This window comes from Calypte anna, chromosome 21, assembly GCF_003957555.1.
Source record: "Calypte anna isolate BGI_N300 chromosome 21, bCalAnn1_v1.p, whole genome shotgun sequence".
Lineage (NCBI taxonomy): Eukaryota > Metazoa > Chordata > Aves > Apodiformes > Trochilidae > Calypte > Calypte anna.
This window is the reverse complement of record NC_044266.1, coordinates 2,448,328-2,474,695: the sequence shown is the minus strand read 5'-3', so window position 1 is coordinate 2,474,695 and position 26,368 is coordinate 2,448,328. Positions and strand designations below refer to the sequence as shown.

Here is a 26,368-nt window from a genome sequence, read left to right as displayed (position 1 = left end):
CCTACCCCATGGCTGCCCCACAAGATGGCTGCCATGCCCATGACTGCCCCACAAGATGGCCCCTACTCCCCATGACTGCCTCACAAGATGGCCCCCGACCCCATGACTGCCCCACAAGATGGCTGCCACCCCCATGACTGCCCCACAAGATGGCCCCTGACCCCATGACTGTCCCACAAGATGGCTGCCATGCCCATGGCTGCCCCACAAGATGGCTGCCACCCCTCATGGCCACTCCACAAGATGGCCGCCAGACCCCACGGTGAGGCCTGGTGGCCCACAACCCCCGTCCCGGCACAGAGAGGCAGAGTCCCCGAGGCGCCATGCTTTATTCTCTGGGGTGGAGAAGAAAAGGAAGGGAGGTTGTGGCAGAGGGAGGCTGAGGGGAGGGCAGGGGGCTGGCGGGTGGGCAGGTCAGGGGGGTGGCACTTAGCAGGAGGTGAAGGTTTTCCAGAAGAAGTTTTTGCAGGGAGCCTTGCGGTCCCGCTGGGATAACTGAGCCAGCCGGCCCAGCACCACCCGCTCCTCCTCCAGCTTGCCCTCCTCTTCCACGTCTGGGGAGGCCACGTCACGTCCCACGTCCACGCCGTCCAGCAGCCCCGCCAGCATCTTCAGGAGGGCGTCTTTCCTGACAGGGCTCTGCTCCTGAGGGGACACGGCAGAGAAAAGTGACAGACGGAGACGTTGACCCCGCGGCTATTGAGGTCGAGGGTTGGACGAGGTAAGGGGTGAACATGGAGCCCTTCCTCGTGTCCCTGCCTCTCCTGCTGCCCCCTCCTTAGAGCTCAGGTGTTCCCCTGGGAAAGAGCTGCTGGAAAACAGACACACACTGCCTGGGGAGTCCCTTGTTGCCTGCACTGATTAAATTCAGAGAATCACAGAATCATTTGGGTTGGAAAGGAGCTCTGGGATCAGCAACTCCAACCCTTAATCCCGTGGTTCCCAGCCCATGGCACTGAGTGCCACATTCAGTCTCTTCTTAAAAACCTTCAGGGATGGAGAATCCACCCCCTGGGCAGCCCATTCCAATGTCTGAGCACCCTCTCTGGGAAGAATTTTTTCCTAATATCCCACTGAATCCCAAGCTGCCCTACTAAACCTCCACTCAGCTGCTCTGTTCTGACTGCCCGGAATCTGCTGTGGGAAGTTTGGGAAGAGGCAGAGAATCCTCAGCAATAGTGACCTAACCACACCAAAACCCCTTAAATGCTGAGAACGAAATGGAACAAAAAGAGAGGGCTGGGCTGATGGGGAGAAAGGTGCTCTGAGTATCTGGTAAAAAATATTTCCTCAGTGGAGACAAGCAGTTCCAAGAAGGAGGACCTGTATTTCAATACCTGACCTTGGGGGAAGACAGAGAGGAAGAGGAGTTGTGGAGCTCCATCCCATTCCATAGCTTGGGGCTGGAGGGGTTTCCACGGGGAATAAGCTGTGAGTGATCTCATTTCTCTTATCTTTACATCCAGTAATCCTGAGGAATTACCTCTTGCCTGAGCATTCCTGGTCTCTCTGTGACTCCTTAGCAGAAACATGGGACAAGCTGGGATAGATAGGAACAGATCCTGTTTCCCATCTGGATGGGAATCTTGGAAGCACATTTCCAAGTCTCACCAAGGCTATAGCTTCATGCTGGGACTGCTGTACCCACTGGCTCTGTCAGAACCAGCATTCACTAAGGACTACTTGGGGAGCATCCCAGAAGATGGATAAATACAGGCAGCAGCAATTATTTTGGGTTTATGTTACAGAACGTTTATAGATTATTTTTTTTTAGTAGCTTTCATAGCTTTACTAACTCTCCCTGCTTCCACACAAGAGAAACTGAGGCACACAAAGATTACATGCTATGAATGTAAGAGAAAAAAATATAAAAGGTGGTTTGTGCCCTTTCCTATTCCTACTCCTGTCCTGCAAGTCCAGAAATGTCTTGAGTGTCATGGAGATGGACTGGGGACCCCAGCTAAGTGTGAGTCCTGGGTCACATCTCCCTCACAGGATTTACAGCTGGGGAAGAAACTTATGTTTTGAAATAACTTGCCCAAAGCCCAGCCAGCAGGTTCAGCCTTAGGGATGGGGAAAACTCAGCCTGCTGTTGGGGGATATTCCTTCTGCATGACCAGCTGTGGCTGTTGGTGAAATGAAGCAGCTCTTCCCCTGCACTAATCCCTTGCTAACATCCTTTCTGCTTTTAGGTGTTCCTGAGCTGCAAGACATCAAAATGCTCTGGCAGCAGTCGGAGATCTCAGCACAGAGGGTCTGTGGCACAGCTTTGGGTAGCTGCTCAGGTCCCTGTTCAACATTCCACCAGCGCCTCAGAATGGGCAGACCTTTCTTCTGCATTGTAACCCATTTTATGGTGGTTCATCTGTAAAATCCCAATATTCTTCATATTTAAACATTTGTCTCGCTGTCGGGAGTATCTAATAATTATCTCCAGTATCTAATAATTTTTCAGTTTATAGAATGCTTTAAAGAGAATCATTGTATCGATTATATCATTATTTATAAGCAAGTGTGTAAATGGCTGACTCATAACACTTGAGCTCATTTTTACCAAAGCTTTATATACTAATTCTTTTCCCCAGCAGACAGCACCTGCAGCAGAAAGTTTACTTTTTAAGTACCGGATTTGTTATTGCAAGAATGTACAGCTGAAAGTTTACAGTTATCCCCAGAAGGGTTAATCCCAGCCAGCTGCAGAAGCCCTGGTCTCTAACAGAATGCTAGCCCTAGCATCTCACACTGTGTACATTTTTTTCTTGCAGGCAGTTTTGTTGTTTAAGGGATGTGAGCCCACTCCTGGAGCAGTAAGACACTGACGGATGTGCTGGAGCCAAGGCTAAGACAGAAAAAATTACGTGGATAGGCACAAAGGAGAAGCCAGTGCCTTTGAAACCAACACTGGGATCCTTCACTTCTCTGGGCAGCTCCTCTGCAGGACTGGAAGGAATATCAGCAGCATTATGGATCCGTGGAGTGGCAGAGTGTGGGGTGAGAGACCACGGCTCAGAGGAACCTCAGGGATGGCAGGGAACATGCAGGTGAGAAAACTGCGGGGCGAGGGCAAGCAGAACACAGCACTTGCTTGTGATTATGTTATGCTATTGCTTCCTACTCCTTTGGCCTCTGAGGGAAACACTCCAACAAAACAAAGTTATTATAGTGCTATAGCCATTATAATATTAGAGTTTTGCCACTTGGTAGGATAATTATATTGCTATAATAAGTTCTGCCACTGCATCGAGCTGCACTGGTTCAGAGTGTAATTATTCTAGCAGAACTATGTCAGTATAACTCCCCTTGTGAATACTACTCTGGAAAAAGCAATTTTATTCTGATATAATTACTTCATTTATTATTCCTCTGTTACTTTTCTACCGAACCCATCTTTTAAACATTTGTCCTTCCCATGAGTCCTATTTAAAATATTATCTCCCCTGATCATTTTACCAATTATGTATCTTTTTTCTCCCTCCCTAGTACTTGGCTTTAGTCTCTCGTGCTGTACTCTTTCAGCAATATGATTTTCTCCTTTTCCCTCCCCTCTCTGTTCTTTTTGCCAGTTTTTGCCTAGCTCAGACTTCACTTCTGCAGCTCTCTGGCATCTGCCCTGGCATCTTATCTAAATAAACAGGCTGGTAAGCTGTAGTAGTAGCCTACGTGCATGAATAGCCCACAGATCTGGAGTTCCTTGGAATAGAGAGGGATGGTGGAGTTGTTTGCATCAGGTAAAGCCTCATTGCCCTTAGTACCCCCTCCCCTGGCTCCAGCCTGTGCTCCCACCTCACCCAGCTCCTGCACAGGGTGCATGATACTCACCCTGGTGCTCTGGATTGCCAGTCTCTCTTCTCCAGGCAGTGCAGTGGCTCTCACGCTCCACACCAGCAGCAGAACAGACACCAGGCTGGCCACCAGCTGCATGATGTACAGGCTGTGACTACTGTGCTGAATTAGGAAGACTGGGAGAGAGGGAGCTGTTTCTGGGCTCTCTTCTGCCTCAGACAATGGCTGCAGCCCCTTTTATAGCCCTCCCCCTAGCCCAGTGGGTGACGCAAACAATTAAGTCTATATCAAAGGCAAATTAGACTTTGGAGAGGTTGTTAACACTTGGCTGCTTGAGTGGGATACTTCAGTGCCTCTGGGCTTTCCATGTGCCAGACCTGCAGAGACTGAAGAAGCAAAGGTTTGGGACTCTCCACCTGAGAAAATGTAGGTACTGCCTGTGCCTATCCAAGCCAGTTAAATTCTCCTTGGGAATAGAACATTGGATACAATAAGTCACCAGCTTCCATGAACCTCTGGCCAATGCTGGGGGATTCAGAGGGAAGAGGTGAAACTTCTGGCTACCAGCACTCAGATACAGGGCTGGAACCTCAGCCTGTGTGCACAAACAGCTCCAGACTCTTGGATCTGGATCTCTGCATCCAGTGATGCTTCTCACCGTGGAAAGCCACTCTGCCTGGCTTTCCCTCTATGGTAACATGGGGATAACATGATGCAGCATGCAGTAAAATAATCTGTCTGGCAAATGTATATAAACTACCTGGAAGCCAGCTGGAAGCTACTGGGTTTTGTTCCTAGTATTGTTTCAATACATCTTGAACCTATCCCAGAACTATCAGTCAGAACTATACAGTGAATTCTGACTTAGAAATGTTGTACTAAAGGGAAAACAAAGGCTGCCCAGAGCTGGAGATGCTCGACTCAGTGAGGCTTCAGAAAAAGGCTCATGGTGTGCTGGCACTGCCTGCAGCCTGCTTTGTTCCTACAAAGTTCCTACCATCTCTGATCTCTGGTTGGCAGTCAATATTGCCTCTCCCTTTGCCCAAAATACTGTCCCAGCAGTGAGATTGGTTTGTGGGCCAGCAGAAGGTGTTATTAAGCACTGTTCTCTCTGCTTTGGATTGTCCCCATGGTGTGGGGATGGCATCCACTCTCATATACCTGTGAGATGCAGAGCCAGAGCTAAAATCCCATCTCACCACCAGCCCTTTCCCCAGAAACACACAGCTCAGGGCAAGTCCTTTTCTGACCCTAACAGAAACACTCAAAAGTACATTATTATCCTAATTTAGCACAGAAATACCCCCCAGGGAGGTGATTTAGCCAAGGGGATGCTGTGGCAGAACTAAGAACAGAAGGCAGAAAAACCTGTTCCCCACTTCTGCTGCTTACCAACATTAGAGTTCCTGGAAACAGCATGGCTGAAGCTTTGCCTGTGAATTATCCAGTTCTTAATGCCAGATACAGCACCCTGGATGTGCTTCAGGGAAAAGATGCCATCACTTGCACCTTGGAAATGAAATGCTGGATACCCCCACTGAAACACACAAAGCAAGAAACTTTTCTGAGTCACAGGGACTTGTGGGGAAAGGTAACAACCCAGCAATTTCTGGAAATGGATTTTCTTCTGCAAACTTTGTAACCTGATTGTTTCTCACCCCCGCCTGGTGTGAGCTGGCTTCCAAGCACAGGTTTCAAATGAAACATTATCTGCTTCCTTCTAAAGCCATCTTGCTGGTTTATCAGAATTGCTGTGTTAGCCCTTTGTAATGGATTCTGTCAAACACTTCCCAGCCAGGCTGGTGAAGTAGCAGGTGAAGTATCAGGCTTCAGCAAGCAGACAAATCACAGGGACTTGCCAAATGACCCACAACTGATTTGCTGCAGGAAAGGTAGAAGTGGGAAAATAGCAAATGGAGAAAGTACATTTGGTTGCTCAAGAGGAAGGAAGGGCAGGTACAGGGGTGAGAGATGTGCCTGGGCTGACAGGCAGGCAGAGGTTGAATTCTGTACTGTTGGTTATGAGGCAGGATTAAACCTCCTGGGTTTACTAGCCCCAGAAAAAGCCAGAGACAGCAGAAGCAGCACAGCCAGGTCTCCATGCTGGGGGCCATCTGGTGTAACCAAACTGCTTGCTCTAATAAATATGTTTTTGTTTGCAGCTTTGCTTTCTGAATGGGTTGTTTTCCATAAAACTCCATTGAGGGAATGGGGTCACAATATGACAGTTCTACCAAAAAAAGGGATGAAGTGCTGAGCCAGAGATCAGCTCCTGGTGAAGTTCACAGGGATGTAAATAGTGACCAGGCTGCCATTAATCTGTCCTGGGATTAAAGGGCAGTAATAAAATGTTACCTCTTGCAGATGTTGGCTTTGGAAAGAGGCACTATCTCTGCTGACCAGTTCCCCATCACAGGCTATAGCACCATCTCCTCTACAGGAAGTATAATAACTCTGTGTTGATAAAATTTGCTCTTTTTAGTAACTGCAAAGAAAGTTCAACATGTAGCTGCACCAGGACTGTTCATTCCTACTGCTTCCTATTCTCTTTTGCATTGGCTCTCTGACCTTTAAGAAGGCCCCAATTTTTTTTTTTCCCAACCCTAAAATGCTTATCACTCTGCAAAGGAAAGGTTAAAGGTTTTCCCTTGGAGGAATAAACATTTCTGACAATTCTTTCCTTGATTTCCTTTTGGAACTTTCTCTGTCATCTGACTCACCCCTCCAGAAGTCTTCTTCCTTGGTGCTCTCTTCTGTCAGGAGCTGCAGATGGTCTGGGTGGGTTTCTGTCACTTGACAGTGAGGGAAGATCTATCTGAAATCAGCATAGCCATGAAGACATCCCTGGGAACCTGCTGAGGATGCTCCAGAAGGAAGCTCAGCATACAGCAACTTGAAAAGGTCAGGATTTGGGTTCACTGAGCATGGCTTCAGCAGGGACAGAGTGGGTTCAGAGGTACATGTAAGACAACCTCTCATCTTTTTGATTAAGGGTGCACATCAGCATTCAATAGGAGAGATTTTACTTGGTAAGAAAGAGGTCCCTGACCTCTCCTAAGTGTGTCTGTACAGCAGCAGACTGGGTGTTGCTGGAATACAAAAGCCAGGACTGTGTCTGGTACCAACTACTACATTAAGGAATGAGAATTTCTCAAATATTTCCTCTACAACCTGCAGGTTTGTCATCTTCTGCCCACTTGTTGCCTGGTCTGGGTTCAGATCACCATGTCTTAAAGGCACATAGCAGAATTGCATCAGGCTTCCACACCAAAGCCCAGTTCCCAAAGCTGCAGGAAGGGTTCAAATGCTTCTGCTTTGCTGTCACTGCCACTCTTCCTCTCTGCCCTCAAGAGTCCCTGGTTGCAAAGGCCAATGCAATAAATAAAGCAGTAGTCAAGTGACAGTTGTGAGCCTTCCTGAAAGGGGAAACCAATTTGTTCATGGGCCTGAAATCACAGCTCATTTATCAGCCCAGCCTTGCAGTATTCCCTCGCACTGAGCTCCCCAGGGGCCCTGCAGAAGCATGCAGGTGGCTGTTCCAGCCAGGGCTTTTCATCAGCACTAATCTAACAAACCCAAGGAAGAGCCTGTGTGAGCGTGGGCTGGAGCCTGCTGCTTCAGCTCATCTCTGATAAGAGCTGGAAAGCAGGTGCAGGGAGGAGGAGGAGGGGAGGACCCCAGGGATGCTGCTGTCACAGCACGCACGACTACGAGCCTGGGACAGCTCTCCAGGGAAGCTGGGACAGGGGGGGGTTGTGCTGCCTTCTCTGTCTGTTGACCCCAAAGGGACTGAGTGCAGGAAGATAAAGGGAGGGCAAGTGTAACACTCCAGTGGTATGGCCCAAACCTCCTGGGAAAACTGGAAAATGCACACAAGGTGAAAACATTCCAGTTGTTCCACCAAAAGTCTCCCTCAAAAATCACTTTGCTAGGAAACACTCCTGTTTCAAAATACCTCTACTTGCCCCCAAAAGAAGTTTTGTCTGGCTCCAAGCAGGAGGCATTTCAGGCTGTCAAGCAGGCTGAGGATGCTTGAGGTTACCACCCACTGCCATATGACCTGACCTCTGTTACACCAGGCTCATCCCCACGATGACAAGATTGGCTGGAAAAGACTGGGACAAGAATGATCCTTTGCCACATGGATTTCCTGAGGGACTGCATACTCACTGGGCCTGGTGGGAATTCACTCAGAAAGGGCTCACCAGGGATGTCAATGTGCAGGACTGGGAGATTCAGCTCTCAGCTGGGAGAGCTTTGAACATGAATTCAGGTGCTCCAGGGGTTCTGGCTGCTCCTTTCCAATAGCTAAAGGGAGATGAAACATCCATCATCTTGCCCTTATCCCTGGCCCTTGGAAGGCCTTGACACTGAGATCCCTGACATCTCCAGTGATCTCCCTGCCTTTATCTGCTTCACACATCACTGTGTGTGATATAATTGACTCCAATTCCCCATCTTTTGTATATTTTAAAAGCACTCAGCTCCATCCTACACATGACCAGAGAAAAGCATCACCTGGAAGTCTCGGTATTTAAGCTGGTTAAATTTCTCCCTTTTTAATTATTTTGTCTCTTTTGCTAGGCCTGATCTGCTGTTTCACTCTTTTGCCCACTTTTCCCTCTTCTTCTCCCACCATTTTATCAAAGGAACCTCCCACTCCCTGAACATGGGGGCACTTACTTCTTTTTTGACTGTTTCCTTACTGAGGCTCCATTTTTCTGATGAAAGATGAATTGTCATTCTTACTTCAGCTCCAGCCAAGCTCCATCAATAATTCAGCCAGGACTTGATAACATTACCTCTGGATGAACACAACACTCATGCCAATTACCTGGCTGAAAGGGCTCAGGAGATTCAGGCAGGAGATTTCTCTTCATTTTTTGAAACTCTTTTCCAAACTTCTAAAAACTGAGTTAGTTCAACGAGCAAAGCACAGAGCAGGGAGGCTGACACAGCTCAGAAGGTGCCAAGAGGCTTAAACAATTACTGTGCTAAAGCCCATCAGGCTCTGTTCCCTTGCTTGCCTCCACCTGCTCTGACTGATATTACATTGTATGTTACTTGGGACAAAGCCTATCCCTGGTCATATGCTCCCAGCTCCATAAAACCCTGGAGCATGAGAGCAGCATGTCCAGACAAACAACATCCTTGTGGCTCTTTGCTTATGAACAGCCCTGCTGACTAGCCTTGGGCAGAAGCCAGCTAAAACTCTGAAAAAAGTCTCAAGTCTCTTAGTTACCCACTTGGAGGCACTGCAAAGATTACTCCTGAGCCTTCAGTGCCCAATTCCATAAGAGGTCCCATCAGTTTCCCCCTGCTGGGCACTCCCCAAATTTCCAGTCTCTTTTCATCCTGCAGTGGAACAGCTCAGACACACACACGTGTGGAAGGACTCATCAGGCTGTAAACACAACTGCCTGACAGCTACAAGTGGTTCCCAGACCTGGTGGCAGCTCTCAGCACAGGGGTGACTTGGAACAAGGGTCCTGAAGTGCTCCCAAGGCTGCTCAGATGCTACAAACTCTCTTGCTCCACTTCTAATGAGTGCCTGATTCAAGCACTGATCTGTCTGCACCTATTGCAAGGCACTGAAGTATTTGAAGCTGCCTGCAAAGAACAATGATTTGGAATGACTCAGAACTATATATAGGACCCTATGGACAGGGTATGTGCAACTTGGATGGGAAACAGCCTTGTCTTCCTGCTCCTATCACTGGCCACTCACTGAGCGTATACGTTTGGAGAGAGCTCAGAGGAAACAAGAAATAATTAGCTGTGTGGAAGCTAGAAAAAAGTCTGAGGAAGATTTTTTTCCTCCTGGGCATTACTGTACTCACCAAGGGTGAGTGAAAGGCTTGAACTTGTTACTAGTTGGCAGCTGCTCAAAGGCCTTTCTGGACTATAGTCTTGGTCTTGATTCCCATTCCAAGGGAGAGAAAGTGCCAGAGGTAATTTTCTGTCAAGGATGAAGCACTGCTGAATGGTGTTCAGGTCCCCAGAAGCAGCCTTCATGGCTGGGCTGCTTCTCACAGTAAAAATATAAGAGTTGAGCAAGGAAAATGCCTGAATAGCCTTAACTAATCAGTAGCTGGGGGAGGAGATGACAATGAAGAGACAAACCAGGTATAATCTCAATACAAGAATGCAGAGATCCAGACTCATCTCTGCAGCTCAGTGATGCTCTGCAAGGCCACTGTGAGCACACAGCAGCTCTCCTGACTCTGGGAGCAGGAGGGGGCACTGGGAAAGAGTCTGATCAGGACAGGGATAAAGTGGGAGGCTTGGTACTGACACCACAGAAGCCCCTCCTCGTAGTGGCTGCACCCCCCGTGCTGTTTGTGGGGTTGCAATGAGGGCAAAGCCAAGAGTTGTGTAATCTGCTGTTTCTGGTTAGCAAACCAAAAAGCCTCCCTCGGAAAGAGCTTTTTTGTCTTCTCCTGATGCCACCTAGTGACTGTTCCCAGTCTCTTCAGCCTGAGTCCCGTACCTGGGAGAAGCCCTGGGGACACAGACACTGCAAGGCTGGGGAGTGGGGACAGTGACTGAGTGGAGCTGCATAACCTTAGCAGGGATATGGGCAGATGGAAAACAAGTCTGGAAAGATACACCAGAGGCCATATCTGGACAAGAGAATAGCTGGGACAGAGGGTACTGACTTCTGCAGCATAGATGGCAGAAGCTGGAGCTATTCTGCAGCCAGTTTTCCCTACAAAACATGCAATGGGATCACTCTTCAAAGCTTATTTTTGATGGTAACTCATCATCCCTAGAGGCAAGGCAGAGAGGTAGGCAGTCAGACCAGCTACAGAGCACCCCTGGACATCTTCTGACAAGCACAGCAAACTTTCAGGCTCTCTCTTTCCACCCCCACACTGTCCCCCCCAAGAAGCACACCAACTCACAGAGATGTCACCTTAACCAGAGCCAAGTGTTTAATTGATTGCAAGGGAGTGAGAGCTGCACAGTGGTTGTGCTGGGAAGATACCCAGTGCACAGGGGTGGTACTGAGTCTTGAAAAGAGAAGAAGTGGAGGGAGAGACATCTCACAACAGAGTACAATGAAAAACAATGTGCAGCTGGAGACTCTGAGGGCAGCCTGAGAAATAATGATGCCCCCTAAGGATCAGCAATACCCAGGCCTGAGGCATCCCAGCATGACTGAGATGAGAGATTTGACAGCACAACTGACTCCCCAACATCAATACTTAACAGCAGGCAATGGATCTAAGGTTTGTTTTTTATATATATATATTTATATTTATATATATAAAGCGCCTATCACCATATTGATAAACATTCTTTGGAACCACTCTGACAGCAGAGGTAAGAACAGGGGTCAGCCTGTTAGTACCTCAGCACTTCTGTTTCCAACCAATTTAAAAAGAAAAAAAAAAAAAAGCCACAAGACTTTGCTGCCAGCCTGCCTGGCTGGTGTTTAATACTGCTACTCCATCAGGGTTGGAGGGAGACCTATTGTGAATGGCAACAGCTTGCACTGTGACCTCTCCAGCTGTGCAGGTGTCTCAGAAGGGCAGAGGGACATGAAGGCTCAGACCCATCACCAGTCAAAACATCTCAGCAGCAGGGAGCTCCTAGGAGACAGCAAGGTAACTTTGCACACAAAGCTCTTGCTCTCCGTGGTTAAGGCTGAGTCAGGGACCCTTCTGGACTCTTCCCAGGTTTCAGGAGATCATCAGACAGAAATAAGTGTCAGTTATAAATATCTCATGTCAGTTGCAGGGGGTGGAGGTGGGCACAGGGAGGGGAGAATTTAGAATAGGTGCAGGGAGGAGAGAAAGCAAAAAGACATCTTACATTTCCAGCTCTGTAAAGAACAGTTTTGATCTCAGGCAATGAGTCACTGGGCCTTTTCAACAGTCTTAGCTGGCTTATGCCCCATCATCTTTAACACATCATCAAAGGGAATGTTGGCTGGCTCCCACACAGTGGAGAGCAAATCTGCAGTCTGCTGGGAAGGTCCCCACCACGTCACTGATGATCTCAGGGTCCAACTTGAAGGAAGGAAGCAGCTTCTCTGTCTCACACATCACTGAGGGCCTGCAGGCAGGAAAGACAAAAAAGTGTCAGGGGGGACCTGCTGCAGCCCCACCAGTCCTCCACAGAAATATGGCTCTGAAACACAACCACAGCACTTGCCTTCATCTTTGGGAGGTTTTTTTTCTGGAACCTACAGTTGCAACCCTGTTATGAGATGCTGGAATGATACAGACATAAATGCTATCCTTCAAGAAGGCAGACTATGCTATAGCATCCTTTCTTTACCCCCTGGTTTGCCCTAGAAACCAGTTTGCTCCTCCTGGTTTGCCCTAGAAACCACCACCACTTTTTACCTAAGACTTTTGAGGCTTTCCAAGGGGAAACATGAGTTCTGCAGGCTCTTGGACTTAGTTTTGGTAGGTGAAGTAGGAGTGATCTGCCACGAAGGCGCGGGACATCAACCCAAAGAACAGTTCCAACCTGAACTCCAGTCCTCCCAGCCTGACTCATCCCCTGCTATGTCACATAGAACACTCTCCTGCTCTGACTTGCTCACAGAAGCCTTCAGGGCTGCAGGAAATCCTCAGTCCTGTACATTCCCACTCCTGCCAAAGAAAAGTCATGGCTCATCCTTGAGGGAGGAGCAGCAGCACAGCCTCACTTACCTTCCGTGCAAACTCTGGCAGGATGAAGGCTGCCCTATGAATGTCAGAATTGTAGTATTTCAGACTCCTCTCCTCCACTTGTTGCTGGGAGAGCTGCTGCACAGGCTCCCGGAAATTTGTGTTCTGCAATGAAGAAGTCAGGGAGCTCTGGAGAGTGTTTGGGTAAGGAGCAAAAGACTGGGAGACAGGCACCCTGCTTCATGCCAGAGAACCAAGAGGACTGCAGGAAAACAAAGGACTTTTTGTTCTAGCATGAGGTCAAAGATTCTGCACAGCTCCAGCCCCAAGGACTGCAGTTTATACTCTGTACCTCCTGTGAATCTCCCTTATCCACAGCTGTCAAGAGCATGAGGTCAGACTGCACGTGAGCCACGTGCCAGATGAAGCTGTCAGATTGTGTCTGAGCATCTCAGAAGCAAAGCTTTTGCTCTTCAGAGCAGAATCCACATCTGTGCTAAGTCAGGCACAGTGCCCCAGATAAATAAAATGCAGCTGCTGCCAGGATGCTGCTGGCTCCCTAAAACCACTCTGACAGTTGCACTACAGGCTTGCTGTGATGCAGCAGATTGGGCAGAGAGCAGACCTCAGTGGGGTGACAGTTACCAGCCCACATCCTCACACTGACTCCCACTTGGAGGCCTCCATACAAGCAGATGACCAGTCAGACTCAAGCTGATTCTTACTGAGGAGGTGCCCACTTTTACCAACCAGCATCAACAAGCCAAAGCCTTAACAGGCTCTGGAAATCAGTAGTAGCTTCCTCTCTTTCAAACTTCTTGTACCAGAGGGAAAACCATGTCCTTTTCTAAGGCAACTGGTAGATTATTGGCCAGTTCTGCACTGAACAAGCTGCACTGCAGCTCTGGGGCTGCTGGGGTTGGGGCTCAGCCTGAGTCCAGAGGCCCCACAGTGCCACAGCTGAAGCTCTGTGGGGCACAGCCTGAGGCAGGTCCTGCAGGTGCTTTCAGGGAGTGGAAAAGGGAACTTGAGGTGCCTGAAACTCACCGGGTTCTTGCTGCAGAGCATGAAGCCAATCTGCCCACTGGGATAGGTGGGGATGGTGCAATAGGCATATTCCACAACAGGGAACAGAGACTTGCAGAACTGACGCATCTCCTTAATGAGATCCAGGTGCAGCCACTGGCACTCACCTGCAGGAAGGAAGGGAGAGAGGATGCAAGGTGAGAGCTGTCCCTCTTCTCTGCACAGACCTGTGCCAGGTTAACAGTGGTTCCAAGTCCAAACCTGCTCTCCTCAGCACAGCTCGTGTGCTTCCAAAGGCAAGATAAGACCCTTACGCCAGCTCTGCTACACGCAGTCCAGCAGTTACTGAGCTGACACACACAGATCACAAAAAGATGAAATGGATTTCACTCCCTGCAGCATGTCTCCCCAGGAGGAGAGTCCCTTCATGCCTCACACCTGGCATGCAATGATCTGGCACCAGCCTCTGCCCAGAGACACCATCCTCACCTTGGCAGCACAGAATCCCATCCTCTCGCAGGGCTGTCTTCATCAGCTGGTAGTAGGATTCTTTGAATAAACTTTCTGCAGGACCTGGAAGAAAAGTGAGTGAAGAGTTTTGTCTAGAGAGAGACTATGATGATCAGCTCCTGAGAATGCCCAGGCCATGCAGGGACTGCCCTGGGAAACAGACATTTCAAATGGCTTTGCAGTGTAGGAGATCATCTGGAAGCAGAAAAGTTTTGACCCTGGGTGAGCTCCAGCCTGCCCCCAGCACAACCACACTATCAGGATTTTAGCTTTGCTTAATAGCAAGCCCAGGATCTTTATCAGAGGAACTCCTACCAGCTGCTTCTTGCATCAGTGAGCATTTTTAAACTAAACTCCTGCTCCAAACTGCCCTATAGAGATGCTTCTCTCTGTGCTGACTATAGCAAGAGTGAGGTGACTCAGGCACTTGTTGCTAGCTCCCTAAAATGAAACATCATAACAATTTTTGGTCCCTCTCTACCTCAGTTTTCCTCCTCTCTGCTACAGCAACCTCACTACAGACACCTTTAGGCTAAGCAGCTACACCCACAGTGTGTGAACCTCTGCTTCATTAGCAGGCACATGTGCAAAGCTGTTTCAGCCAGCAGGGTGCTGTAACCCCCTGGGATTACTGGACTCAAGGATCAGCTCTTTGCCAGAAACAATAAATGCTGGAGTTGAATTTTGAGAAGAGAAACGTGACAGCTGGCTTGAAGCCTTGCTAACACAATTTTATGGTCTTCATCCTTCCCCAAAAGAACCAAGTCAGTGGCAGTCTTTTCAGTTGAAAGGAGCCTGGGCTGGCTGGCATTACTTCCAGAAGGCAGACAGAAGAGGGAAAAAAAAAAAAGGAGTGTGGAAAGCAGAACCCTTTTATAGGCAGAGTTCTTACCCATGGGGTCAGACGAGTCCGTGATAATCACATCAAAAGCTTCTTGATTTTGTTTCATGAACTCAAAACCATCTCCCACATGCAAGGTCAGCTTAGCACTGGAATACCCCACTGCCATCCCTGGGAGGTACTTCTTGGATACCTGGATCACATCCTGCAAGAGAGAGAGAGCACACAAGTGAGTGAGAGGGGGCTACAAGGAGCTGCTTCTCAGGCTCATGTGCAGCTGCAGCTGAAAGAACAGCACAATGAGTCATTTCCTTCCATGCCTTCAGCACAAATCTGAGCTCCTCAAGAGCTGTCAGCATCTTCAGCCAAGAAGCTCCACTCAGCCCTTTCCTATGGCCTCCGGGTTCAGTGACACTGTTGCTCTGTCCTTGCCAAACTCAACAAGAAGAACTTGGAGCTTCAAAAGCTCCCTGAGGAATTAAGAGGATAAGATTACAGATCTAAATGCTCTGTGTTCCTTTTCCCTGTGGACATCATTTGCAGAGGTATCTCAACTAAAGACTTTTTTTTTTTTTCTTCCCAAATAAAAGATGTCAGCAGGTTTCTGGATACAAGATAAGAAATATCCCCACCTCCACTCTCCTACCAGTCCCTTCACAAGTTACAGTTTTCTCTCTAAAATGGCCAGACAGTTTTTACCCTCAGCCCAGCAATTGTACTGAACACTACCAGCTCCTCACAGCTGGCAGAGACAAAAAAAATTTGCTGGTGTCAGACAGTGCTAGCTCAAAACCAGGCACATAAGCCTTACTTTGCTTGGCAGAGACTGAGCACACAGCCTCACATAGTAACATTCCCTACTCCTAGTAAAGCCTCACTTTGAGGAGACAGCAAAACTTTCTAAGATGGTAAAACACTGGAAAAAACTGCCCCAGAGGAAGAAGACCAGCACATCTAGCATGGAATAAATACCCCTTGCTTGGCTCCTGCTTTCAGTCCCAGGAGTCAGCCTAACCATGCAGCCACCCTCCCCTGGCAGGAGCAGCACTCTGTCCTGGCTCTGGGAAGAGGGGAAAAAAGCAGCAATTCCACAGAGCTCCCCTCCTGCAGATCCCACGCTGGCCTGGAAGGGCCTCTACGGATGCGTGTGTGAAAGAAATCACATGCAAGAGGCAGCCAGCTGCCACGTAGATGGCTCGTAAGGCAAAGAGGTGGCGCTGTCAGTGTCACCGCCAGCAGAACCGGCAGCGAAACGGCGGTGACAAGGGACAGCAGGTGAAGCAGCCGCCACCGGGGATGCGGGGAAGCGGGGCTGCTCTCTGCCGAGCTGCCCGCACACCCCGGGGCACCCCGGAGCCCTCCGCACCTCATCGATCTCGCACTGCACCACGGACTCCACGGTTGGGTGTTTCACCACCTCCCGCAGGACTCCTCCATCGCCGCCGCCGATGATCAGCACCTGGGAGCGGAGAGAGGGCAGAACATCGCTCAGCAGCCAGGGGACAACTTGTCCGGTTCGGAACCCCCCAGCTCCTTCTGGGCTCGTCCTGCTCGGGCCCGCCTGGGCCCCGCTCTGCCCAGCACCGGGCGAAGCTGCACCAGCACGGCCGGCCCACGCCGGGTTCTGACCCGGGGAGAAGGGGGAGGGAAAGGACCCGTCGGAGAGCAGCGGGGAGGACTCACTTACCTTGCGGGGGTTGGGGTGGCTGCAGAGGGGGAGGTTGGCGATCATTTCCTGGTAGGAGAACTCGTCCCGCTCGGTGCACTGGATCACCCCGTCCAGAACCAGGACGTTGCCGTAGGTGGTGCTGAGCAGAGCGGGGAAGCGGGGGTTGGAGCCGGCCCGGACTCCCTCACCCACCCCCCCATCCTCCCCCAGGCCCCGCCGCATGGCGCTCAACGCCGCCGCGGTTCCATCCCTTCCCCGCACCGCGGCCACCGCCACCTCCGGGACGGACCGGACCGGGCCACCCGAATCCCTCCCGGCCGCGCCGCACCTGCGGAAGACGAGGATCTCCTGGTACCGGGAGCGCTGGTGGTGCAGCAGCTCCTCCACCTGCAGGGACATGGCCTGGCCCGGCCACAGCCGGCACGTCTCCCGGAACCACCCCTCCCGGATCAGCGCCGCCGCCCCCCGCTCCATCCCGGCCCGGCCCGGCCCGGCCGCTGCCTGACCCCGGCCCGCGGGACCCGAGCTGAGGGGGCCCACGCGACGCCCCGCCCACCGCCGCCAGCGCGCGCCGCCGCTGCCTCCCTATTGGCGGGCAGAGCCTCGCCGCGCTCCCATTGGCCCGGAGCGGCGGTGACGTCAGCGCCAGCGGGGTGAGGGCGGACGGGAGCCCCGGGGCCACGTGGGGATCGGCGCGGATCGGAGTGCGGGACCCCCCACGGGAACCCCCGGCCCCACGGGAACTCCCTCCCCACAGGAACACCCACCCCTCCCCACGGGAACCCCTGCCGGGAACCCCCAGCCCCACGGGAACCCCCTGCCCACGGGAACCCCTCCCGGGAACACCCTCCCCACGGGAACCCTCAGCCCCACGGGAACCTACCCCCCCCCGGGAACCCCCTCCCCACGGGAACCCCCGGCCCCGCACACAGCCCGGGATCCCGGCAGGGTTCCAGCCTCTTGCCATGGCGAGAAGCTTCACGGTTTTCCGCGGGGAAAAAAAAAAAAAAAAGCAAAAAAAAAGCAAAAAACGAAACCAAAATAATAATAATTTAAAAACAAACAAACAAACAAACAAAAAAACAAACAAAAAATAAGCCAAATGTGGACATTTTAAGGGTTTGGTGTTCCCAACCCCACAAGCATCACCAAACTTGCTGCAAAGAGCAGAATCCCTGAAACTCCCCAAGCTGAGGCTGATCCCGATATCCCATAAATCCCAGTCCTCCTCCATACATCCCATATACCCATCCCCTCCTGAGCAGCAGCTGGATGAGAGCAGAACAGTCTGGGTGGATGGGATCCCAGTGTTCCACCCCCCATCCCATTCCCAGGTGTCCCCAGGTGCATGCAGCACCCCATTAAATCCCAGTAAATCATTTGTAGACCCAGGAAGCCACAACCCACAAGGAGAAACCAAAGTCTGGAATGAAGCTCATCCTTGAGCTGTCACCTGGCACAGGTTTTTAAAGTCTGGGGGTTGCCTGCAGAGGTTTTAATGTGGGGGTTTTGGTAAAAGTCATTTTTTAAGTTCCAGACATATCAGGGGTGGCAGAGCTGCCAGGAAGGGAATTGGCAGCCCCTACAAATGTGCCCAGAGACAATTGGTATTTAACTGCCTCTTTTTCTCCAACATTCAGCCATGCAAGAACTTGATGAGCACACAGGGGCTCAGTTCTGCTGTTACAATGCTGCTCAGCTGGCACTGTTTATACTGAGATACCTAAGGAGGAAAAACTCTGCTCTGTTCCTTCCCTCCTCCCCAGAAATACAGGAAAAAACTGAAAACAACCACAGAAAATCCCAAACCTCCTCACAACCCTCAAAGAAGAAAGCCCTGGGGTTAGGAACAGAGAGGGGAATATTTACCTCTACCCCCTCAGTCCTTACAGCCAAAAAAAATCAGAAACTCTGCCACTGCATCCTAACTGCACTGCCTTGGTACCCTCCACTCACACAAAGTCTCCTCATGGATCAGCTGGCAACATTTTCCACACCCTGCAGCACCCTAACAGCAGATCCGGATCTTACCTGCAAACACTTTGGGCTTGCTGTCATCAAAGGGGGGAAACTTCCAGCTCCTCTGATTGCTGAGAGGCTTTTGGTCATTTCTTTTCTGTTCCTGCTTCACTCAGGACTCTATCCCTCTTCTTATGGGCTTGTTCCTGCTGGGAAAGACACAGAAGAGAAACAAGGGTAAGGAGAGAAGGAAATATCTCTGTGTGGGCCCAGAGGACTCAGGCCCCAGGGACAGCACTGCCTGTGGCACTAACACTGCAGGGAAAAGCACTGTGGTGTTCTTGGGACCTAAACTGCTTTTTTTTTGCCTCACAGCAGGGATTTTTCAGATGAAAAGCCAAGTTGTCATTTCACAGGATGCTAAAGGCTGAGATCTCTTGTGGCCCCACAGGCAGATCTGGGGGAATCTCTCCAAGTGAGGAGCAGGAAGAGGCATCAGAGGGAAAAATTCCCTGCTGCAGGCAGGCAGCTGTGTAGCTGTTGCTACACAGAGGACAGAATCACAGAAAGCCACAATCAGTCTGTCACTCAGGTATTTGAGGGCTGCAGGGCTCAGGGTTTTGTTCTTAGGTCAAAAGGGGCCAAAAGGGAAGCAGGGAACTCAGGGACAGACCATGGCTTGCTGACAAACAGACACAAGACTTTCTGTTGCCTCTTTATATGTTTTCTGTGCCTGGTCATGAGCAGCTATGGAAGCAAACAAGGATTACTGGAAAAAGCAGGAGTAAGTTCCTCAGGAGCTTAGAAAAAGCAAGCTCCTAGCAAGCCTCAAACTAAATCTCTGAGTACAAGTCTCTGTCAAACAGTTTCATCCATTGGTAAAATCACCAGCTAAGGTTTTCTTGTAACTGGGGAACAGCCTGGGTGCCATTGGGAAGAGCAGGGGGAAAATACACTGAGGAAGGGAAGAACCTGGACCTACTGCTGAGCTTTCTTCTTGGTTTCATCCTTGGGCTCCTTCTGAACTTGAGTTTGAGTCATCAACTCCCATTGATTGCTGATCTGCAAGGAAAAAAATTACCTGGGATCCCTTTCTTTGAAGTTTTATAGCAAAAGGGAGTTTATAAACTTGCTACCACATGCTGGTCTTCCTTAAGAGTACAAAAGATCAAATTAGATTATAAAAGAGATTAAGATCTGCTGCACCAGGTAAAGTAAAACCATGTGCTTTAGAAGTTCTGAACTACAAACAAGCCAGGAGAACAAAGGCAGATACTGACTTCAGGAGTCTGTAGCTTTGACAGACAGGGAATACACAGTGGAATGTCTCCAATCCTTGGTTCTTCAAAGGATACAAAAGCTACAGAAACAATGAACTGCAGAGTCAGAAACACATCAGTTTTCTCAAAACTTTCTTTTTCTATGGCAAAACCAAGCAGAAAAAAAAACCCCATACTGCTGAGGTTCACCAATGCAAATATTCTACTTATCTGTTTCTTTTGTTCTACTTGGCAAAACTTTTGAGCATGTCTTACTTCATAAATCTTTGATAATGGGTCAGACTTTGCAGACTGAGACACAGGCAGGGTTCTGGTCTGGAGGCAGGTGCTGCAGAGAGGAAACAAACATCTTGATTTAAAGCCAGTTTGTTGCCAAAATACTGCTTAGAATGTTCCAAATAAAACAGTTCTTTATTTAAGAAACATTCTACAGACAGATCACCTGTTGGAAAAAGAAAAGTTACCACAGCTTTGAGCAAGAGAAACGTCAAAGAAAAAACATCACCACCACCAAAAAAAAAAAAAAAAAAAAAACCCAAAAAAAAAAAAAAAAAAAAAAAAAAAAAAAAAAACACAACAAACAAACAAAAAAACAAAAACCAACCCAAACCTGAAAAGGCAACTCTACACCACAGAAGGGAAAAAGCTGTTCTGATACTATTGCCCAGCAATTTGCCAAGCCAAATCTATAACAAAGTATTCCATTGTTCTTCTGATTTATTCTGATTTATTACAAGGGTAATGCTATCAGCTTACTAACTCTAGCCATAGAGATGAAAATGTGATGCAAATTAAACAAACCTCAGACTTGATTTAAAAAAGAAACAAAGAGTGTGAAGTTTGTTTACTGTGTAGAAAGCCATATTTCTAAGAGGTATTTTCACTTGTTTTGAAAACAAGTCCACACCTGCATGCTTTGCAAGGATGCAACTTGTAAGAGAGTAGCAGCTGATGCTGTACCAAGCTCTTGCCTGGAAAAAAACATCTCAGAGCATCTTCTGCATGAGGGAGTTCATGAGTCCCCCTAAAAATATGTATTGGGAGCTCTCACCATTCTAAAGGGGTTTTCCAAGGAATCCAGTATACACTGAGCTTTCTGCTCTGCAGTGGTTAAAGCCTTCCTATTTCCTTCATCTTCATCACATTCCTAAAAAATAAATCAAAAAGGAGGAGTGTGACAATTGGATCAACGAGCTCTCTCTTTGCAGTCACTAACATGACAGAAATAAACCATGGGATGGATTGAAAGAAGATGAAATGCAGAATGCAGCCAGTAGCACCAGTGGAAAACTGAGTTGAATTCACCTTTCTAGATAATATCTGACAGATCTAGATAATATCTGACTGTTTTTTCATGTCAGAAATTACAAAAAGCAGGAGAAAAGCAAGACTACAAAACAGACAACAAGAATACAATGGTTCCCTAGGTACTAACAGTACAGGTGTAACTTTTAAATAGAAAAGGCAATTTGATTACCTCTAAGTCCAGGGCAAATTCTTTACAGTTCCTAAGCTTCTCATTCAGTTCTGCCAAGCTCATTCAGTGTGGTGATAAAATGACAGGGTGTTTCCTTGCTGGGCCTGTACATCTGGCAGAGCAAATGGTTAGGCCTGGTGTGTTCTCAGTCAGCTCCCACCCCTGACCTCCACCCTCAAATCTGAAATTCATCAGGTTTGGCTGGCTGCAAACTGCATCTGCGATAAGTTTGAATTAATGTGGGCACCAAGTCAGTGTTCTGGTTTTGTCAGAACTCCATCTGGTGGAGAAAAAATGCTCCAGTTCACACTGGTAAGGGTGAGCAAACCTGTGGAAATCAGAAAGACAGAGACAGAGTAAATTTCAGTCATCTTGATGAGGCTGGGTGACAGAGCTGTGGCAGTCTGCCTGCTGAGCAGAAATCTTTCTCTTGTTAAGCAGAGGTCTAAAGCAAATCACACCAACAGTCTGCAGACACACACAGGCAGAGCTGTGCAGTGGTTAAAGCCTTCTCATTTCCTTCATCTTCATCACATTCCTAAAAAAAAAACCACAAAAAGGAGGAGTGTGACAATTGGATCAATGAGCTCTCTCTTTGCAGTCACTAACATGACAGAAAAAACCCATGGGATGGATTGTAAGAAGACAACAGCATCAGCAGAAGACATCAACAGCATCAGCACAACGGGACCACACCAGCCCACAATCACCAAGCGCCTTGCTGTCATTTTAATTTCTTTCATGTCTTGCTCAGTTTGCTGCTGTATGAACTCTGCCCAAGCTGCTGGCACCCCCAAGTCTTTCGTTCTCATCCACATTTTGTGAGGGCTGAAGAACCAGTATGGGACAACTGGGCTGGGTCCTGGAACAGGTTCTCAACCTGCTGCTCTCTCCCCTCCACCCACCACATGATCCTATTGAGATGATGAAGTATCAAAAACCTGAATTTAAGCAGATTTCTGTCTGCACATCTCATGACAACTCAGCAGGAGCTGTTTTAACGCCGCAGTTCTAATATATAATAACACCGTGGGACTTTTTAAAGTTTATAGACATTTAGCTCCCATTGCCTTGGTATTTTAGGCCTGAGAGAACGCTTCAATCCGAAAAAATACAGTTTATGGTTATTTTAATAAAAACGGCCCCCGGGAGCAGCAGCCGAGGCGCCCACTGCCGCACTCAGTAGCCCCAGGGCTGATGCCCATGGCCACAAGCCCCAGAAGGGCCCTCAGGACCCTCCCGATCCCTCTGCACACCCCGGAGGGGCGAGGGGGAGGCGGCAGCAGCCCCGGGCCGGGAGGGTTCCTGAGGAACCAAGCGGCTGCCAGGGAGGGACCCGCAGCCTCCCGGGGGGTGCGGGGTGGCAGCCACTGACGCGGGGGTCCCTTTAGTCCCTCCTTGGGGTGCGGGGTGGCAGTCACTGACGCGGGGGTCCCTTCAGTCCCTCCTTGGGGTGCGGGGTGGCAGCCACTGACGCGGGGGTCCCTTCAGTCCCTCCTTTCCCTGTCAGAACTACAGCTCCCGGCACCCCCCGAGGTCGGGAGCGGGAGCACTTCCCGCTGCCGGCAAAAAAAATCCCGGACGGTACCGCGGGGGAGCGGAATCCACCCGCGGAACCGGACCCACCGCGACTGCGCTGCCCGCCGCCCTTCCGGCTCCTCCTCCATCACCTCAACGCGAGAACTCCGTGGGCGCCATGGTGCAGCTGGGTGAGTGTCCGGGGCAGCGGAGCCCTGACCCGTCCCGACCCCTCTTCTAACCCCGGGTTTTCTCTCGGCAGGGAGCCGCCTCCTGAAGGGCTACCGGGGCGGACACGTCGTGATCCGCTTCGCTCTGGGCGGCTGCGCCAATCGCCCCTTTTACCGCATCGTGGCGGCTCACAACAAGCGAGCCCGGGATGGGAAGTACCTGGAGCAGGTCGGCTGCCTCGATCCGCTGCCCAACGCCTACGGAGAGAAGGTGGTGGGGCTCAACCTGGAACGGCTCCGGTACTGGCTGGGCTGCGGAGCGCAGCTGTCCCGGCCTGCTGAAAAACTCTTGGGTAGGAACGGAGGAAGAGGAGGAGGATGGGGAGGAGGATGAGGATGGGGAGGATGAGGATGGGGAGGATGAGGTGGAGGAGGATGAGGTGGAGGAGGATGAGGTGGAGGAGGATGAGGTGGAGGAGGATGAGGTGGAGGAGGATGAGGAGAATGAGGAGGATGAGGAGAATGAGGAGGAGGATGGGGAGGATGAGGAGGATGAAGATGAGGAGGGTGAGGCAGAGGAGGAGGATGGGGAGGATGAAAATGAGGATTAGGATGATGATAATGAGGAGGAGGATGAGGATTAGGATGAGGAGGAGGAGAAGGGTGAAGAGGAGGAGGATGAAGATGAGGAGCAGGAGCGGGGATGGTGGGCTGTGAGCCCAGACGGTCTCGGTGCAGCTGATGGTTTCTCCTGGCAGGGCTGGCAGGGTTCCTGCCGCTCCATCCCATGACGGTAACCGGGGCCGAGAGGCTGCGGCAGAGGCAGCGATCGGCGGTGAAGACGGCGACTCCCGAGCAGGGTTCTGCGCCCGGGACAGCCCCGTCCTCCCCTTAGAGCACCCGACTGCATTAAAGTGACATCTGCACCTCCACACTGTCCCTGTGCTGCTCTCTTCAGATCCCCAGACGCTGCAGTCGCTGCCACATTTGGTGCAGCAGCTACAAAATGGGGTTTGCTGCTCCAGTGAAGCTCCAGAACCCTTCCAGGGGGTACAGACCTTTTCCTAAAGGCAGGGAGGGGTTTAGGACTGGCAGAAAATAATGCATTTCTCCTACCTCCCTCCTCACTGTCTGTGCCAAGTGGTGGGTCTGTCTTGTGGCTGGAAAAAGTGACTTTTTTCAGGGATCCTGAACTGGTGGCTGTGGATCAGAATACTTTGTGTAACAAAATAAAAGCTTCCTTAGTGAACAAAAACCTTCCCAGCAGAAAAGTTGTACCCAGTGAATCACTGTGTCTTAAGAGCCAGAGCTATGGAAAATGTCCATTTAGATGAAGGAAACATGCTGGAGATCTCCTTTGCCATTTCAGCTCCATTTCTTAAGATTTTTACTGTATTTAGTGCAATCCATGGGTGGTGTTATGGTAATGGCATCTGAAGTCTCTCACTAAAGGCTGTCTTACACTCTGAGGGAGGATGGATGTTTGTATGTTCCCACATGCATTAGAAAGCCATCTTTTACCTGAAGACTTCTTTTTTTATATAAAATAAAGTGCATCTCCTATAGAACACAAGATGAGCAGCTACTTGTTAGGAGAAAATAAATCACCTAGACAACTTTTTCCACAGAGCTCCCAAAACAGCTTCTTTTTATATATGCAAGTCATGCAATTTTATTTGATTATTGAAGTTATTTTCTTCATTCAAAGATACAGAAGTTCCAGAATTTTTTAGGCTTTTTGGAGACACTGCAGAGGTTCAGTGAAATTCAGACATGTGCTGGAAATAGTTACAGTGAAATCACAGACATGAAACAACTGATGATTCCTTTCTCTGCCCCTCCATGTTCCCTACTTTTGTATCTGTTATAAATACATTTATGGACATGCACAAGGAAGTGCCATCAAGCAACCTGGAATTCTAATTCCTAACCAAAATTAAGGTTTAGGGAGTGCTGAAGAGATGAAACTACAGCATGGTCTAAATGCTCAACAGATTTAGACAGATTATTTGTAATGTTTGGTTTCCAAAAGGAAAGCATCACTTGGCAGCTCACAGTTCAACACAATTTGTATGAAACACAAAGTGTATAACAAGGGAAGAGAATCAGTGAATAAACAAGGCTGCTTTTTTTTTTAAAGTTATTTCTGTGGATTTGGTGCAACTCCCAACTCGACAGAATGGTGGCAGCCTCTGATTTATTTTTTTTCAGGCACCACCAGTCTTGCTCAAAGCCCCAAATTAACATAGATGTTGATTTTAAAGTACTATGTATGCAAAAGCTCCATAAATGCATATGCAAAATAGAAGTCCCTATCCCATAAAACAGAAAATGTAATATATATTCCATTGGGCAATGCATACAGGCATAGCAATGATTTTATAACTATATAAATAGAATTCATAGTGTATTATTTACAGATGGAAGCAGTGACAAAACATTACCACCAAATACATTGGTTTCATCAGTTCTGTGAATCTTTGGAAGATCCTTAATTGCATCAAAATGATCTGTAACTTTAGCTACCTAGGAAAGGAAAGTGCTCATGATCCATGTAGTGCAATAATGCTGGCTGTAACAAAACATTTTAAGAGCTAGTACTGCATTAGCTAGTGGGACAAATAAATAAATAATAAATAAATTAAATTAACAAGTAAATAAATAAATAAATAAAATATTAATTTAAAAGTTTGTTAGGATAAGGAAGAGAAATTAAGGTAACACAAGAAAATTAAAATATTCACCAAAACTCAAGTCTTTAGGTTGTCAGAAATCAGAAGTGCCAAATGCAGTTTCTCATGCTATTTTCTTCCAGTTTCATCCTGACCATTCCTGGAAACAGCACATCACAGATATTCCTGCAGATCCAACACTATGTAAGCCAAAACAAAGAAAAGATGAATAAACTCACCAGTCTGATAGTTCTGTACCTCTGGGTGCTTGTCCATAACTTCAGTAGTGTTCCTCCATTTAAGCAAGTACTGAGCAGGAGAATTGCTTCTCAAATAATAATAAAAAATGAATCCTCAGGACCAGAGATCACAAGAGGTTCTTACAGGTCATGCATTGCACTGGAATATAGCAAGCCACAACAGCTGCAGAAATGTTACATCTTGGAATCATAGATTAAGCATCAGGATAAACTTAGGTGAGCTCATTTTACAGAAGTGACACTCCAGAGAAAACCTAAAGACCAGGGGAACAAAAATAACCTCTACAGGGATGCCATGCACAGCACATGTAACACCAAAATGCCCATCAGCCTTGGTAAACCTTGCTGCCTACCCAAGTGCAGAGACAGGCTCGAAGGAGTCCTAGAATTAGTCTTCATTTTATCTCCATTTTCAACTTTGCTCTCAAGACTTGTAAGATTCTGGTGTTTAACTGGACCTTGAGCAAGATCTCACACATTTAACACGTTCCAAAATCAGAATAAGTACAAATTCTCACCCAAACCCTCTTCACTAGTTCCAATGAGATGGGGAAGATGCAGCTCTAATTGTTCCCCATG

At 48.8% G+C, this 26,368-nt stretch overlaps 4 protein-coding genes and 1 long non-coding RNA gene across 19 annotated transcripts in view; 1 reads left to right on the top strand and 4 right to left on the bottom strand.

Moving 5' to 3' along the window:
* Positions 1–407: 407 nt before the first annotated feature.
* Positions 408–7,530, bottom strand: CORT (cortistatin). The gene is made up of 4 exons (XM_008503654.2): positions 6,504–7,530; positions 5,176–5,320; positions 3,820–4,160; positions 408–645 (listed from the first exon to the last, which is right to left on the bottom strand). Exons 3-4 carry the CDS (start codon positions 3,919–3,921, stop codon positions 430–432), a joined length of 318 nt encoding a protein of 105 aa, XP_008501876.1. The 5' UTR covers positions 3,922–4,160; positions 5,176–5,320; positions 6,504–7,530; the 3' UTR covers positions 408–429.
* Positions 7,531–10,703: 3,173 nt separating this feature from the next.
* Positions 10,704–17,021, bottom strand: SRM (spermidine synthase). The gene is made up of 8 exons (XM_030463759.1): positions 16,782–17,021; positions 16,472–16,592; positions 16,151–16,243; positions 14,836–14,989; positions 13,923–14,006; positions 13,455–13,600; positions 12,450–12,572; positions 10,704–11,844 (listed from the first exon to the last, which is right to left on the bottom strand). The coding sequence occupies exons 1-8, from the start codon at positions 16,925–16,927 to the stop codon at positions 11,827–11,829; spliced, it is 885 nt and encodes a 294-aa protein (XP_030319619.1). The 5' UTR covers positions 16,928–17,021; the 3' UTR covers positions 10,704–11,826.
* Positions 17,022–17,347: 326 nt separating this feature from the next.
* LOC115599504 lies at positions 17,348–22,951 on the bottom strand. Its single transcript, XR_003988473.1, has 8 exons — positions 22,796–22,951; positions 21,498–21,707; positions 21,170–21,387; positions 20,744–20,839; positions 19,948–20,020; positions 19,395–19,474; positions 18,485–18,621; positions 17,348–17,429 (listed from the first exon to the last, which is right to left on the bottom strand). It is a non-coding gene; the product is annotated as an uncharacterized LOC115599504 (long non-coding RNA).
* Positions 22,770–24,128, top strand: MRPS16 (mitochondrial ribosomal protein S16). Its single transcript, XM_030463760.1, has 3 exons — positions 22,770–22,878; positions 22,950–23,210; positions 23,616–24,128. The coding sequence occupies exons 1-3, from the start codon at positions 22,866–22,868 to the stop codon at positions 23,750–23,752; spliced, it is 411 nt and encodes a 136-aa protein (XP_030319620.1). The 5' UTR covers positions 22,770–22,865; the 3' UTR covers positions 23,753–24,128.
* Positions 23,987–26,368, bottom strand: part of SLC45A1 (solute carrier family 45 member 1) — a 51,133-nt gene continuing 48,751 nt past the window's right edge. For 13 of the 15 annotated variants that reach the window (XM_030463749.1, XM_030463747.1, XM_030463739.1 and 10 more), the window contains one exon: positions 25,525–25,729. The gene's annotated coding sequence lies outside the window, so the exon portion shown is untranslated. Of the gene's footprint in view, positions 24,058–24,466; positions 24,636–25,524; positions 25,730–26,368 lie in introns of those variants that run through there. The other 2 variants (XM_030463745.1, XM_030463743.1) reach the window with 2 other exon arrangements.